This window comes from Narcine bancroftii, chromosome 1 (genome assembly GCF_036971445.1).
Source record: "Narcine bancroftii isolate sNarBan1 chromosome 1, sNarBan1.hap1, whole genome shotgun sequence".
NCBI classification, from domain to species: Eukaryota; Metazoa; Chordata; class Chondrichthyes; order Torpediniformes; family Narcinidae; genus Narcine; species Narcine bancroftii.
Genome location: NC_091469.1, coordinates 126,441,526 through 126,458,994, shown reverse-complemented (window position 1 = coordinate 126,458,994; position 17,469 = coordinate 126,441,526). Strand labels below are relative to the sequence as shown.

The window sequence follows — 17,469 nt, the reverse complement described above, 5'->3', positions numbered from 1 at the left end:
GCTACAGCCACTCTGTAAGAAGCGGGCCTAATGAATATGGTGTTCCCCCTCAGACAAACTCTGCAACACAGGAAGGCTGAGTAAAAGTGCTCCTGTGTAAATGACCACACTGGAGGTAAGTATGCTAATTTTTTCTGAATAATTCCAAAGTTTGTCTTTTTTTTAAAAAAAGTGCCCACCGTTGTGTTGCTGGGAGGAGAATGAGAGATGATTTAATTCATAAGTATATAATTCATGGTTTTAACAGGACGGAGGCTGATCTTTTAAAATAGGGCTTGATCATTCAAGAATAAGATTTAAAAATATGTATCAAAGGGTACTGAATCTGGAACTCAACAGAAGGAGGGTGTGAATGGTCAGTTACTGAATCTATTCAAGACAGTCACTGATGGACCTTCAGATATTGAGGGAGAGGAGATTAGTGTTAGGGGAGTGGCATTGTGATAAAGGATCAGCTCCCACACTGATCCCACTGCTCTGCTCTCAGCTGTCCCAATGTGTCTTATCACCTTGCACTGTGAGCAAGCTGGTCTGTGAGTGTGTCCTCCATTTGAACAGTCCCCCTGCCCCCACCCCCCCCCACCCCCCCCCACCCCCCCCCACCCCAACAGCCCACCACCAGGCCCCAATGATAAATAGATAGCAGTAATTAGTAAGGGATTACTTAAGGTGGTATGTGAGTGGAAAGGAAAAGTTTGAAATATCCAGCTGGAAATCAATACTTGCAGTAGATTTTCCCATGCCCTTTATACATTGTGTGCGTATGTTTTATTCCTGCTACGATTTTTGTGTGTTAATAAAAGTAAAGTTTGATTGCAAACCCTTGTGCCCAGACTAGTCTCCCTTGAACACAACAATGACAGTACAAGGACTGACAGCAGGCTGCCAAGTGATTCTCCCAACAGCCTGCCACCAGGCCGAACACTGATCCCAATGCCCTGCTTCTCCTCTTACCCACTCCGGACAGCCCTAATTTCAACTTCATGTATAAGACCATGGAAGTATTTTAGAGCCAGTTTTTGCAGGGGAAAAACGTGGGTCTTGTATGCTGTCAAATACGTTATGCGTGACACTAGATGCCGACACTGTTCTGTTACACGTCCCACCTCTTTTTCTCCTGAAATGCCAGCTTGCTGGGTTGGAACCTTGAGTACATGTGACAATAAAACAATTCAATTGTGGCTTGTAGGATTGGAGTGATGATCAATTGATTCAATTTATGGGACAGTACAGGTTCTCTGCTTTTCTCTTGGTTATGTTATAGAATCCAGAGTTAATTTCTTGTTCCACATATTTTCTTTTTATGCAGGGTTCAGCTTCTCTGCACCCTCTTTTAATGACTACCCCACGCCCCTCCACTCCTGACCTCATTGCTAAATTGGACCTTCTATAGAATGTTGCATTTTTAATTGTAGAACATTCAGACACTAAGGTGACTTTCAGTGCAGTATTTGGTTACTGGAAACACTGTAAAACCTCAAAAGGATACAAGTTAAAAAATTTGGACTCTTGGAGAATGTGCAAGAGCATGTTTAGCACCTCAAAAGTTTTGAAAACTGAATGGACAAGGGGAGGGGGGGGGGAATTTTTATTAAAAAAAACAATATGTCTGAATTTGAAAGTGGAGTTAGATGCTATGATCAGAAAACTTTGTTGGCACATATAAGCTTTTGTCAAACAACCTTCCTTATTTATGGCCTATTTGTTATTGACATAGCCATAAAATGCTGCATTATGCTCAGCTATAAACTATAGCCCCCTTTACACTTGTGTCCCAGTAAATCAACCATTCACGGTCCCTGTTATGAATGGTGCTTTTGCTGTTCACACATGGGACACTGCCATCCCCAGGGATAGGACAGTTCTACCTTCAATCGGAAGCATCTGAATGCAATTCTCAGTTTCACACTTGACTGATTGCAACGTCAGCATCTGCAGATATTGGGGATTGCAGTAGGGGTTGCGGCTGACGATTCTGCTTTCACACGTGACCCTTTTTTAGCCGATTGGCCATTTATTCCTGGGTCCACATGCAAGTGTGAAAGGGGCTCATGAAACACCACCAGTTCATCTGACTAGTCATCATTATGCTTGTATATCTTGTGTGAAATTGCAAGGATTTGAGGAGTATGCTGGGGGGGGGGGGGGGGGGGGAATGGATTCTTCTCCCTTCTAGTCAAACTCTCCAAGTTAATGTGATCTTGCACTTACTTACATTTAGTATTTCTATTTCTCCCCCCCCCCCCCCCCCACTTTGTTTTCAGTTCCATTTAATGCACCAGGAAATACAGGAGAATCTCCATCACTCAAGGGTAGTTAGAATTTGGGTCTTGCTGCCAGACAGAGTAGTTAAAATGAATAACTTGGATGGATTTGGGAAAAATCAGTCAAGAAATGCAAGACAAATGAATAGAGGGATGTGCTGCTGGGGTTCAATGAAGTTAGTAGCATATCCAACAGTTGAATGTGCTGTTTGTTTGTCATGGTGAATTTAATTAAAATGGTGTCCATTTCTGGTGTAAACGTCAAGGGCTACCTGACACCTGACACTGACCCCACTTGTCTTCTGGACGCCCCAATACAGGAAGGATGTGGAGGATTTTGAAGTGTGCAGAAGAGATTTACCAGGATGTTGTCTGGATTCGAGTGAAACTCGAGCCCTTTTCCACTGGCATCTCAGTTAATTGGCTGTGCAGTGTCATGGGATAGGAAGCCCATTGTTTATTTCTACTGGGCCATCCTTTAACTGGGACACTAATTGCTTTTCCACTGAACACAACTCTTCCTTGGGGATTGGAGTGTTCTACCTTCAGCTGGAAGCGGGGGACTTTCTGCTGTCCCTTTTAGCAGCACGCCGGTGTCAGCAAACGCTGGGGATACGAGTAGGGGTTGAGGCTAGTGTGAAATGACGCCATTTGACGCTGGCATTAAGACACCTTTCCTTTTCCACTGGACCCTATCCCAGTTAATTCCCAAGACAGAGTGCCAGTGGACAAGGGGCTATCGATACAGTATACAGATTATTTTTGCCGGGATTAAAAATGTCGTGTCTTAATTGGCTGTGGGGTGGGGAGAGGTGAGGGAGTTTAAAGTACGTCCCTATCTCTGGTCAAACAACTGCTATCGATTACTACTGTGGTAAGTTAATAATCCTGCCTGCAAGAGCATCAAAAATAATTTCAATGAAGAGTTTTTGGAAATTGAGGTGAAAGCAATAGCATATTAAGTAATAGCTATGCATTATTACAAGATACTATGGTTAAAATATTTTTTAGATATATCTGGGATTAAATGGGAGCATGATTTAAGTTGTGAGATTAGTCAGGTGGATTTGGAAAATATGTGTTATGATGGATTGACTAATTAATTAATGTAAGATATAGTATGGTTAATTATAATTTTTTGCATCAGTTATATTTAACCCATGAAAAATTGAAAAAATATGGATTTAGCAATTCAGTTCTGTGTTTTAGGTGTGGATGATGTGTTGGAACATTTATACATTTGGTTTGGTTTTGTGATAAAGTTCATCCTTTCTGGTTTAAAATTAAGATTTTTCTTTAAAATTTGTTTAAAATTCAATTTCCTTTAGATCTAAAAATTGTTTGGTTAGGCTATTTTATTAGTGGACTTGGGGTTGAATAAGTTTCTGACAGTGTTCATTCATCTAACATTGACAGTTGCTTGTAAATGTATTGCCATGTCTTGGAAAGATGAAGTGAAGTTGAATGTAATTTGATGGCATAATGAGTTGAAGTCATGCATTTATATGGAGAAATAACATACAATTTACATAATAATTATGATTTTTTTTTGGTTAATATGTGGACACCCTATATGAAGAATATGAATTTAGTAATATTGTAAATTACTGAATGTTTTTGTTTATTTTTAATGCTTCCCTTGAGGGATCTGTTGTGGGAGGGGGGAGGGGTGGATTTGTTTTTATTGTTTTATTATTATTAGATTACTTATTCTGTAAGTCTATTCTTATTGAAAAATACTAAAGTTTTATTAAAAAGTAATAGCTCACACATTATGATTATATATTAGCTACTTTAATGCTGTGCTGTACCAATTTCAGACCTATATTTTTATTCCATTACCTTAAGTATAGCTATATTTCTTCAAATGAATGATTAAGTTGATTGCCACTTGCCAAACCATCAACTACAAACAGGTTTTATTCCTGTTTGGCCCACTTGCCTGCTATTTTTGACAGTTTGAGGTATGAAATGTAACACAATTTTGTGAAACATTCTGCTAGGATTGACTGTAAACAACAACAACCATTTGGTGGCCTTGCCCTTCCCATTTAATTTGCATGAGCTCTTTCATTGAAAGCTACTGCCAAAATATCTGTATCCTGGCATTCATCATTTTGCTTTTACTTGCAAACAAGAGCTCCAACCATTCTTTAAATTAATTGGCTTAGGAAATTATCTTTTTTTTCATGTGAATGCTCCCTGGTAGCGATTAATTAAAGCAAACAATATGAGAGTTATTTGGGCAAAGTGATGTACATGATTGCATGGCAAAGCTTGGCTCCAATGCAATCTATAGATTTGCTGACCAGTGGTTGGGATGGCGTAGTTGGAGGAGCGATTAACGCCGCGCATTTGCAGCGTCAGCGATCGGGACTGGGGTTCAAATCCCGCGGAGTTTGTAGGGAGTTGGTATGTTCTCCCCATGTCTGCATGAGTTTTCTCGGGGGGGGGGGGTAGGGCTCTGGTTTCATCCCACTGTTTGAAATGTACAGGGGGTTGGAGGTCAATTGGGTGGCACAGATTAGTGGGCCAATTGGACTGTTACCATGCTGTATGTCTAAATTTAAATTGACAGTAAATTTAAAACCGGTTATGTGGTGCTAGAACAATCATGCCTTCAACATTAGTAAGACCAAGAAGCTTATGGGCTTTAGGAAGGAGAAGCTGAGGGACCACGCACCTGTCACAGATGGTGGTGGAGATGATTAATTCCTTCAAGTTCTTGGGATTCCACATTTTGGAGGACTTCTGGAGCCAAGAATATTAATGTATCCATGAAGAAGGCACACCAATGTGTTGTAGAGGCTCACTGGAGGCTTAATCGATCGAGCCCTGGAGGTTCCGAGTGATGTCATGATGTCACAATGCAACGATGTCATTTGGAAAGCGCAGTGTTTTAAAAACGTATGTGACTGTTCGAGTAAATGCCTTTTACTGAACTTCGATTCAACTACGTCTGATCATTTACTTGTTCTTTTTGCACTGTGATACAGTGCTACATTGGTGACCCCGACAGGCCCAAGTGGATTCTGGACCCAACGTGGACAATGCAGCAGTTTCGCTCAAACTGTCTGTGTTTTGGACCACTCAATCTGAAATATGGTTCGGGCGGGCTGAGGTGCAGTTCCACATTCACAGGATAGAAGTGGACGCCACTAAGTACTATCCTGTGGTAAGCACCCTCGACCAGGACAAGGCTGGTTGAGTAGTGGATTTCATTTGGGACCACCTGCTTTTGGCAAGTACAAAGCCCTAAAAGCCCTCCTTCTCCAGATTTATGGTCTTTCACGGTGCAAGCGAGCTGCACGACTCCTCTGTATTGATGGCCTGGGGGACTGCGCCCCTTCAGAGTTAATGAATGACATGTTGGCACTGGCACTGTACCTAGCAGTCAGAGACCTGGTATTTTTGGAAGTCAGGGATTTCAGTTTTTACTGCTCACAAACTGCTAACGCTCGCCCTCGTGAAGGCATCAGAACCTTGGTCAGCCTGCCAGCATCGTCACCCACCTTACATATCCAAGTTTTCAACCAGGATTAAACATATCTCCGGTCGGAGTAATGTGCTGGCTGATGTCCTTTCCCGCTCCTTCATTCAAGCAATACGTGCCCTCTCTCCGGATGTAGACTACATGGCATTCGTCAAAGCTCAGCGCCAAGACGACGAACTCCTGGCTTATAGAAATGCTGTCATGAACCTGCAACTCGAGGATGTAGCCTTTGGGCCGCAAGGTACCACTCTCCTGTGCGACTTTTCCATAGGTCAGCCTCGCCCTATCGTCCCTGCTAAGTAGAGACTTTGTATTTTCGATGCCATTCACAGCCTGTCCCACCCCTCCATTCGAGTGACGGTTCACCTTATAGCTGACAAGTTTGTATGGCATGGACTCAAAAAGCAGGTCAAGTACTGGGCAAAGACGTGCATGGACTGCTAATCTGCAAAAGTGCAAAGGTACATGAAGGTGCCGCTTCACCCTTTCCAGCCACTACAGCGCAGATTCGACCACATGCACGTCGATATCGTCGGCCTGCTTCCAATATCATGAGGGTCTAGACACTTGTTAATGGTCATTGACAGATTCACTAGGTGGCTGGAGGTGGTTCCTATAATGGACTCATCAACTAATTCATGCACCAGAGCTTTTATTTCTTGGGTATCTCTCTGACAGAGGCCCACAGTTTAACTCTGCACTCCAGGATGTTTTGTTATGACTGCTGGGAATACAGCTCCACCATACGACACACAGTCCATCCCACAGTCAAATGGCCTGGTGGAGTGGTTCCATAGGCATGCATGAAGGCTGCCTCCAGGAACCTGGTTGAGTGGATGATCTGCTTCACTCAAGGAGGATCTCAACTCCTCATTGGGAGAGTTGGTTTATGGAGCCCCGCTCAATGTACCTGGGAAGTTTGTGCCCACATCACACAGACAGGTTGTGCCACTGACTGAAATGTTGGGCAGGCTGCAGAAGTGGCTTGGAAAATTGGCCCCAGTTCCCATGTCAAGGAATGGAATAACAACACTCTTCATTCCAAAGGAACTCCAGGACTGTTTGTGTTTGTGCATAGAGGTGCAGACGGGCCACCCTTACAGAGGCTGTAGGAGCGCCCCTTGAGAGTGCTACGAAACAATTGTACAACTTGTGTACTGGTCATTGGGGAGGGGCATCCAGAGACATTTATGATTGACCCTCTAAAGCCAGCTCAACTCGACCATGATCGGCCCTTGCCTTGGCCCCTGATGCAAAGGCACGGATGACTGCTCAAGATCGGTGGATAGAGGTTTAGCCTCCAATTGCCGGTTCTGTGGTGGTGGGGGCTGGGGCATGTAGCGACTCAGGAGGTTCCAAGTGGCATCATGATGTCACAACGCGATGATATCATTTGGAACATGCGGGGTTTTAAAAAGCTGCGCATGACTTTTTGAGTAAATGATTTTTACTGAACTTCAACTTGACTACATCTGATCATTTTCTCGTTCTTCATTTTGCACTGCCACACAGTTGCTACAACATCTACTTTCTGAAAGTCTGAAGAGATTTGGCATGCTGTTGAATACTCTATCAAACCTCTACAGGTGCATTGTGGAAATGACATTGATTCTTGCATCACTGGTGACTTGATTGTCCAGGTACATAGAAGGATGCAGAAAATGGCAAACTGTGCCCATTCCATTACTGCCACTGAACTTCCATCCATTGAAGATGTCTGTGTTGGGTGCTGCCAACATAAAGGACCCCGATCACCTTGGTGACTCGTCTCTCCTTGCAGCTCCCTTCAGGCAGAAGTTACGGATGCCCGAAGTTCGGCACCTCTAGTTTAAGAATTTTTTTTTTTAAAAAGAATCCAACTCTATTAGCTCTTGAATTTCCCTATACAACCCTAATGCTAACCATAAGTGATGCTGGTGGAACACCAAAAATATCTGTTTGCACCATTATGGCGCAATTTGTCTTGCAATAACTGACTGAATATATATCCTTTGAACCATAGAACACTACAGCACAGAAACAGCCTCTTCGGCCCTTCTAGTCTGATAGTCATCTCTTTTTCTGTCTTGTCATATTGTGAAAATTTAATGTACACTATTGTAATTGGTGTATCTTGCGAGCCTGTTTAAGGAGTTAGATTGAACCTCTCTTTATTCTGGCATCTGTGTTTCAGCTCAGCTTAGTAAATGGGAAAATGGATTTATAAACATGTATCTGAGTCCTATCCTTCAAAAAGTGCCCTTGCCCTGAAGCAAATGTTGCCGTATACCAATCATAGTGGGCTGAATAATTTAAAAAGTAATAGCTTGCTTAAATGAATTCACTGAATTAAAGAGAATTGCATTTTTAAATTCTGAACTTGGCATTTGCTATGGAGGGTATTTGTGATTTCTTTCTGCCTCCCCCCCCCCCCCCCCCTTCCTTCGTGTTGTCTCAGTATTCAGATCTGACTTTGCTATCTGACTTGGAATATCTTAGTCTCTAACATTTTCCTGACTGCAGCTATTTCTGGATCATGTGGTGGGAAATCAATATTGACATCAGCATTAGGGAAAACTGTTGTTTCACAAAAAGGGTAGGAGTGGCCTTCAGCTCATTTCCCATATGCATTCTCTTTTGACAGGATGGCCTCAACGTGGTACCCTTTTGCTCTTGATTCTCCAATAGAACTTTCCAGAAGTTTAGCTCATAAGAAAAATGAAGTTGTGTTTTTGTTGTGTGCCAATTTTTGTTGAAAATTTGTTCTCTCAACTGTGAGCACAAGGCTTGTACTGTAATGCTTCCCTTTAACTAATGGCATGAATGAGGCACACTAGCCAATTCCCAAGCAGAAAAAGACCTAGGGTTTCTGCGCAACAGAGTAGCAAATAGCCCTGATTATTTGGTTGAAGGTTTTGTTTCTGAGGGAGTAAAACAAAATCCTCATTATAAAACATTTTGATGGATGAATATCATTTCTAGGAATCAAAGTTTCTTGGTGGTCTTGTATGCTTTTTATACAGCTGCTTTGTTCTGGGAAATTAATCCCTTTTCTCTGGAACGGGTGCTGTGTAAAAAGTGTGGAACCAGAATTGGGGTGCTATTCCAGTTCCATCTTTTTTTTTTGCCTTGACCCCTTGTCATTTTCCTGGAACTCCTGCAGTGTAAACTGCACTGCAGGCATTCCGGGACCAACTCAGCTAATGAATACAAGGTCACAGATGGTGTAGTCCCACCTCTTTAGATGCCGCCATTAGGTAAACCCTTATGTTGATGTGTTTAATTGCATTTTGTGTAAGGTTAATATATGAGATGGGCAAGTGGACAAGTGCTTCATTTGCTGGGACTGGGTGTCTTGAATGCCACGGCTCATCACCCGACCAAAGGGGAATGTTTCAAAATGGTTAAAAATTTCACGGGCAACTAATTGGGACATCAGACAGGTGAAGGTTGGAACCAGTATGTTGGGCAAAGAGGAAGGCATGGAATGTCCCAATCAAGGAAGGTTTGTAATGTGGAGTTAGACATGGAAAGGAGCACTAGATGTGCACTAGATTAATATCTCATAAGGGCTGGAATGGAGAAGGGCTGAGGAGAAGGAGGGGGCGAATACAGTGGCGCTGCATGACCCACGTGTGTTATACGTCACAGTCTATGTTGACGCAGTGGTGTTGCATGTCCCACCTCTCTACATACTGCAATGCTGGTATGCTGTATAAAATGGCGGACTGAAACAGAATTACTAGCTTTTGGCTGTTTTAGAGTGAATGACCAATGCGGGCATATCCAGAGGCTATTCATAAATGGAAAAATCACACAAATGCTGTGTTTATTTTTTTTTAATTTTTAAAATAAAATTATAAAAGTTAAGCTTCGCCCTTGTGGCTTTTTTCTGGAATGAATCTGAAAGTAATGGTAACTTGCCAAAATATTGCTGAATCCCTTGTTTACTCCTCCCTCCCTACCAATCATCCCTTTGATATCTACCACTGTGACAGCAGGAGATGTGCCCACACTGCCTATCCCATTACCATTTGGGAGTCCAAACAGTCCTTCCAAGTGAAGCAACATTTCATTGGTGAAGTTTCAGGGGCCATCTACTGCATCCGGTACTCCCGTTGTGGTCTCTTCTACATAGGAGAGACTGGACACAAACTGCATATTCCCTTTGTTGAGAATATGAAAGATACCAAAAAGGAAGGAAATTTAAATGGAAGACAGATGGAATAAAATATCATGGATTAGCAACTGACAACAATTTACAAAATGTGTATAAGCTAAATTATGGTCCTCTTTTGGGGAAGATAGATGAAGACCTGAGAAGTGGAGAGACTTGCTGATTATTCCAGTGGGAAGGGATGATTGCATCAAAATAAAAGTGATACCAAGACTGCAGTGTCTTTTTCAATTACTGCCTATTCTGTTACCCAAAAATGTATTAAATTATTAAACAATCATATTAGGCAGTATCTATGGAATAATGTTACCAAGAATCACACTGGAAAAACTGACATGGGACTACAAGCTGGGAAGACGTAGACTTCTCGATCAATTTATTTATTTAAAAAATATACCACCTAGCTGTAAAGGCTAGATTTCTTGCAACCTTCTTTGTGGAAGATAACTCTTCCCCCAGTCTCTTGGATTCAAGTGGGAGTGCACTCAATGGGGAAGCAAAGGATTTTATCTGTAAATGGAGTGTCAAATCTCCAGAAAAAAAAATACAGCTAATTCCACACTAATGCATATGAACAGAATGTGGCAAGAAATTAATGAATGTATAGGAAAAAAAGTAGGGGTATCAATAAAAGCCTATTGTGGAAAAATGTGTTATTGCCTATGAACATAGGCGTTAGAATATTAAATTTGTGGTATGACAAAGGCACAAGATATATTAAAGACTGCCATATGGAAGGAACTCTTGTGTCCTTTGAAAAATTGAAGCACAAATACGGAGTGGCCAATGGGACCTTTTGTTTTCTCCAGCTTGGATCATTTTTAAGAGAAAGATGGAAACCAACATTGACCCCACCTGAAATTCGTGAAACTGAATGAACTGTCTGGATGGGGAATACACCCAAATTTATAACAAAAATGTACTATGCTCTCCAGAGCAAAAGTGGAAAACCAGGATTACAGAGGTCAAGAGAAAGATGGCATTTGGACTTGGGTGTGGAGATTGCAGAAAGAAGCTGGTCAGATTGGTGCAAGGACAGCATATCATCAATTATAAATGTAAGATATGGATTGGTTCAGTATTATTTTACACCAATTATATCTTATCTCACAGAAGTTGCATAGATCAAAAGCAAAAACTTTTCTACATGCCACTTGAAAGTGAGGCCATTTTGGCAAGATATCACAGAAAAATTAACCAGGATAACAGGAGTGGCCTTCACGGGTGATCTGGAGCTCTATCTATTAGGTAATTTCGTGGAAATAAAGAACAAATTGAATATATATCAAATCTCATTTATAAAATGGCGGTAGCAAAAAAGCATATTCCAATCCCCTCTACTTATAGGATGATGGACTGCAGAAATGAACAGCTGTATACCTATGGGGGGGGGGGGGGGAATTCTGCAGAATAGATATGACACTTTTATCATACCTGAACCACAAAGGGGCCCAAATATATTAATTAAAAAAGACTATAAATGCTACTATTATACATACCAGTAACCAAACCTTATTTCCGCAATTGTATTCTCTGTATTTAAAAGATATGTAAGCACTAATGGTGTGTGGATTCATATGTATGGAGGGTTGGGGGGGTGGGGTGGGTAGAGGGTGGGGAAGGAGGGAGGGAGTGACTGTTTTGTTTTTGTTGTTTGTAAGAAAAGGTTTAATATATTGTGATATTGAAGATTTTATTATGTATACTTTTGAAAAAAATCAAAAATAAAACATCACTTTGTTGAGCACCTTGGCTCTGTCAGCTGCAGAATTGTTAATTTCCCAGTGGCCACCCATTTCAATTCCCCATCCCTTTCACTGCCAGATTGAGACCACCTGCAAATTGCAAAGGAGCAGGAAGAACACTAGTACATATTTATACCTAAAATTTGCATGTGCGAACACCAGGTTTGCAAAAAATACCATATTTATTTCTCAAATTCTATGTAATTTTCTCCAAGGGAACACTATTTAGAATTTCTGCATTCCATTTTCCCATACCTCAGTGTGAATCTGATTTCCAAGTATTGGCAATATATTTCCTTGTTGCCGCTAGTGCTACTTTAACATATTTTAATTAGTTTATTGATATTTTTTAACTTGGGCCTTGTTCTTTCTGTATTCCCCAATAAAAAATAAATCTGGATTGTGTGAAATACAATTCCTGTAACCTGTTTTTTCAAAAATTCTGAGTCTATCCAGAAAGGTCTGTCCTTGGGACATGACCAAGTTGAATACAAGTTAGTTCTCATCTCCTCACCACATCTGATTTTATTCTGTTCCATATTTGTGGTGTAAGATATAGCTGATGTATTAGTAGTATTTGTCATAAAGTTTCAGCAAAGATCTGACCATCTTCACTCATCAATTATAATATCCAAGTCCAGCTCCCATCTCTGTCTGGACTTGTAGGAGTTCCTTTTTGTAATAAAAGATGCATTGCAGAAGTAAATTTCTTAATATTTCCCATCTAATAAGAGTTTCCGCCTCACTACAAATAGGAGACAACATCACTGGGCCTAACTTTTCTCTTGAATATCCTCTCAGTTGAAAATAACAAGAGAGTGTTACTAGTTATTCCATGTTTATTCTTTAATTGTTCAAACAAGATCAATGGGTCTCGTTCATAAGTCTTCAATATTTTTAATCCCTATATGAAACCAAGTATTCTAAAATTGGTCATCCTTTGAAAAAGGAACAAGACAATTTTGAATCAAAGGCATCTTAGCCGATATAACTTTTGATCCAATTTTGTCATTTATCTTATTCCAAATATTAATCAAATACTTCAACAATGGTGTTTATTTATCACCAGTTATTAATTTTGAATCCTATTTATATGAATTCCTCTGCTGATCCTTTTATTTTATCCAATTCTATTTTAACCTAACCCTTTTTCTTTAAAAAAAGTGAGAAATCTCATTTCTGCTTGATAATAATTCTTGAAATTAGGAAGCTGTAGACTTCCTGATTCATATTTCCAAGTTAACCTTTATAGAGACTCCTGACATTTACATTTCCAAAGAAACCCTTACATATTTATTTAATTCCTGAAAAAAAAACTTTTGAGGCAATGACAGGTAAAGTCTGAAAAAGATATTGTATTCTTCAGAATATATTCACCTTAACACAATTAACCCTTCCTACTAATGTTTTAGGTAAAACCGTCGATTTTATCAAATCTTCCTCAACCTTTTTGAGTAATGGTAAATAATTCAATATATATAGATATTTAAAATGATAAACTCTATGAATCCTTTAATATTTAATCTCATCTTTTTGGTCATTTGAATTGAGTATTTCTTTGACATTGGCTATAATCTCCTTCCATAATTTCACTTTTATCTCTATTTATTTTATAACCAGAAATCTTTTCACATTCTTCCTATTTAAAATGTAATTTTTGCAAGGAAGTCTCAGGCTCTGTCAAATATATTAAAACATCATCTGCAAATAAACTAATTTTATACTCTTCTTGACCAACCCTGAATTCCTTAATTTCCAAATCACACCTCATTTCCTCTGTAAGTGACTCTATAGCTAATATAAACAAAGGAAGAAATGAGGGACATCTTTGTCTATTAGATCTCATCAATTTGAATGGAGCAGATTTTCTTTGGCTTGGCTTCGCGGACGAAGATTTATGGAGGGGGTAAATGTCCACGTCAGCTGCAGGCTCGACTGTGGCTGACAAGTCCGATGCGGGACAGGCAGACACGGTTGCAGTGGTTGCAGGGGAAAATTGGTTGGTTGGGGTTGGGTGTTGGGTTTTTCCTCCTTTGTCTTTTGTCAGTGAGGTGGGCTCTGCGGTCTTCTTCAAAGAGGTTGCTGCCCGCCGAACTGTGAGGTGCCAAGATGCACGGTTTGAGGCGATATCAACCCACTGGCGGTGGTCAATGTGGCAGGCACCAAGAGATTTCTTTAGGCAGTCCTTGTACCTCTTCTTTGGTGCACCTCTGTCACGGTGGCCAGTGGAGAGCTCGCCATATAACACGATCTTGGGAAGGCGATGGTCCTCCATTCTGGAGACGTGACCCACCCAGCGCAGCTGGATCTTCAGCAGCGTGGACTTGATGCTGTCGGCCTCTGCCATCTCGAGTACTTCGATGTTAGGGATGAAGTCGCTCCAGATATTTGTCCATTATTCACTACTTTAGCTTTAGGGTCATTATATTAATGCCTTAATCCAGTTTATAAAAGCCTGTTCAAATGCAAATTTATCCAATACCTTAAACAAAAAAAAGTCTCACACCAATCTGTCAAATGCTTTTTCTGTATCTCAAGCCACTGTAACACTTCAGTCTCTTTTTTGTGCTAAGTTTAAAATACTAATTGATCTAGCTACATTATCAGATTGTCTCTTTTTCACAATGCTTATTTGATCTATTTTTTTTTGGGTAATAATTTAGCCATTCTGTTTGCCAAGATTTTGGCAATAATCTTATATTCTACATTTAATAATGAAATCAGTTTATAAGATGAAACCTTTAAAGAGTCACTGTCTTTTTTTTTGGTATCAAAATTTTTATAAAATCACAAAAAATATTGATGTTGAAAATGATTCTTGAAAAGTGAGTTATTGATGCCTTATCTACAGTTCCATAAAAATAGGAATTAATAAATATTTAAATTCTTTGTAAAATTCAGGTGAAAAGTCATTTTCTCCCAGAGAGTTATTACAAACTTATTGCTTCCCTCACCTCAACATGTATGAGATAGACTTTCAATTCTGGCTGTTCTTCCATGTCTAATCTTGGTAAACTTATCTGAGATAAATATTTGTCTATTTTATTATCATCCTTTAAAGATTCTGACCTATATAGTTTAGAATTAAAAACTCTTAAAAGATTCATTTATTTCTTGAGGTTTATAACTGAAAACATTGGAATCATTCTTAATTATATTAATTGTTCTCAAAATCTGACTCATTTTTAGTTGCCATGTGATTGTTTGCCTAATTCATAATACTTCTATTTAGTTCTTGTAATTGCTTTCTCTGTTCTGTAAGTTCGTAATGTATTATACAGAAATTTTTTGTTCATTGTCTACATTTGTCTTCTTTGAAGATCTTTTTCCAAAACCATTATTTCTTTTTCTAATTATCTCTTTCATATACTCCATTTTGTTTTTTGAGGTGAAACTTATAATTTGCCCTCTCAAATATGCTTTCAAAGCATCCCAAATTTCAAACTTATCATTCACAGAATTCAAGTTTGTATCACAAAATATCTGAATTTGTCTTTTAATAAAGTCACAAAAATCTGTTTTTTAGAAATAATGGATACAGTCTCCATCTATAAACCGGTGTCTCTTTATCGGGCATTTCAATCGTCATTAATAAAGGTGAATGATCGGACAACATTCTTGCTTTACGTTCTGCTTCTAAAATCCTTCCTTGCATTTGTGCTGAAATTAAAAATAAATCCATTCTAGAATAAGAATTATGTCTACTTGAATTTAAAAAAATCTATTTCTCTGGAATGAATTCTCCTCCATGCATCTATTAAGTTAAAATCTCTCATTAATACCAATGTAGTCTTGGCTTTTTTTTTGGCTCTTGTTATTCCTCTAGTAGATCTATCTAAAAATGGATCTAAACAAAAATTAAATTCTACAATAATATATTCTCATGTGCACCTGCTAAATTAAATGTTTGAATAAATATTTCATCAACAGCATTAGGTACATTCAAATTCAAAAGCGTCAGTGGCAACATTTTGAATTTTAATTGGAAGATTTTTTTTCTCATCAAAATCACCACATCTCTTGCCTTAGAATGAAATTAAGAAATCTCTGCATACCCAAACCCAATCTCTTAATTTCAGATGTTCTCTTTCAATTAAATGGATTTCTTGCAAAAAGCTAAATCAACTCCCATTTTCTTAATTATATGTTAATACTTTTCCCCTTCACCATTCTGTTGAACCCATTTACATTAAAATATACAAATTTCAATGTATTACTTAACGTAATAAACTATATTCAATCCTTTTAGTATAACCTCCTCCACTTCCGTCTGTGATTCTGCTCCCCTTAACACAGTGTCCAGGTTGAAGGGCACTTCCTCCGGCAATCCAAATAAAGAAAACAAATATATAATTAAATAATATGTGTTCCAGCATTTGCAACTATATATAAACAGAATAAACCAGCCCCTCCCCCACAACAAGTTTAAAAAAAAATTATATGCAACACTTCTTTCTTTGGCTTGGCTTCGCGGACGAAGATTTATGGAGGGGGTAAAAAGTCCACGTCAGCTGCAGACTCGTTTGTGGCTGACAAGTCCGATGCGGGACAGGCAGACACGATTGCAGCGGTTGCAGGGGAAAATTGGTTGGTTGGGGATGGGTGTTGGGTTTTTCCTCCTTTGCAACACTACCTCCCTCTATTTTACGGGCTGTGACCAAGGTCACAAATACACACGTGATTCAGTAGCAGTTAGAACCTCATCTTTCTCCTCCTCCCCACCCTGGTAGATTTACCATTTGATCTTTAATCATTTAATTCATAAATAAAGATTTTCCAAAAATCGTGATTCTGAATTATCCAATCCTGCTGATGGAAAAAAATTAGTCCATCTAGGACGTAGTTGCAATAACTGGGTTTCTAATTCTTTCCACTTGCGCTCTTGAAAGACCTTGCACAAATTCTTCTGGCTGTACAAAATCCAAAAAGAACATATTTTGACCTCCAGGCAATAAAATTTTCAAGGTTACCTAGGACAAATCAATATCCTTTACCCCAAAGAGCCTTCTCAACTGGATTAAGTTCTCTTCTTTAATAGATGTGAATTTATTATCAGGGTAGATCAGAACTTTATCCCCTTCATACTCAAACGGGCCTTTCCTTGTTCTTTCCCCTTCTGTTGCAAGGGTCACGATCTCTATCTTGATGTCAAAGGAATTTAATTAGCACAGCATGTGGGTTCTCATTTGGAAGTGGTTTTCCTCTATGAGCTCTTTCAATCTCAATCGGATATGCAAAATTCCAAGTTCCCAAAACTTCAGGAATCCATTTTTAATAAAAAAAAGCCAATTGGATCTTGCTCCTCCACTCCTTTAAAACCCATTGTTTTAATATAATTTCTTCTAACTGAAATTTTCCAGTATGTCTACTTTTTGTGAAGCTTTTGATTTTCCGTAGTAGTAATATCTTCTACTCTTATCGCTCTATCATCAACATAGTGCATTTCTTCCTGCATCTTCTTTACTTTCTTGTCCAATTTATCTAATTTTCTCTTCATTTTATTAACTGCACCTAAGATTCTGTTTACTTCCCTTTCATTCCTTGAAGTTCTCTTTAATAGTTCAACATTGGTTACATCTTCTATTTTTAAAATCTTAACTACTTTCAATACCTCCTCCACATGCTGTTCTTCCTCTTCTTCACTGCTAGATCCTTGCGAGCTGGATTCCTCTTCTGACACTGTTGTTGAAGGCCCCAGCTTTTTAAGTAAGTGCAGTTAACTTCCAGGATCTTCCCTGATGCCATCTCTCCGCTGCTGCGGGAGAGCGACGTTGGCAGGTGAACCCTCCAAAGCTTCTTTCACCCAGGGAA

The 17,469-nt window shown here is 39.3% G+C and overlaps 1 protein-coding gene across 3 annotated transcripts in view; it reads left to right on the top strand.

The window, feature by feature from the left end:
• The window catches only part of serinc5 (serine incorporator 5), a 99,574-nt gene that overhangs the window by 10,705 nt on the left and 71,400 nt on the right, over window positions 1–17,469 (top strand). Inside the window, exon 2 of one of the 3 annotated variants that reach the window (XM_069938577.1) lies at window positions 54–115. The exons of the other annotated variants lie outside the window; for them this stretch is intronic. Coding sequence (XP_069794678.1) covers window positions 101–115 — 15 coding nt within the window. The 5' untranslated portion in view covers window positions 54–100. The remainder of the gene's footprint in view (window positions 1–53; window positions 116–17,469) is intronic. 3 annotated transcript variants of the gene reach the window in all.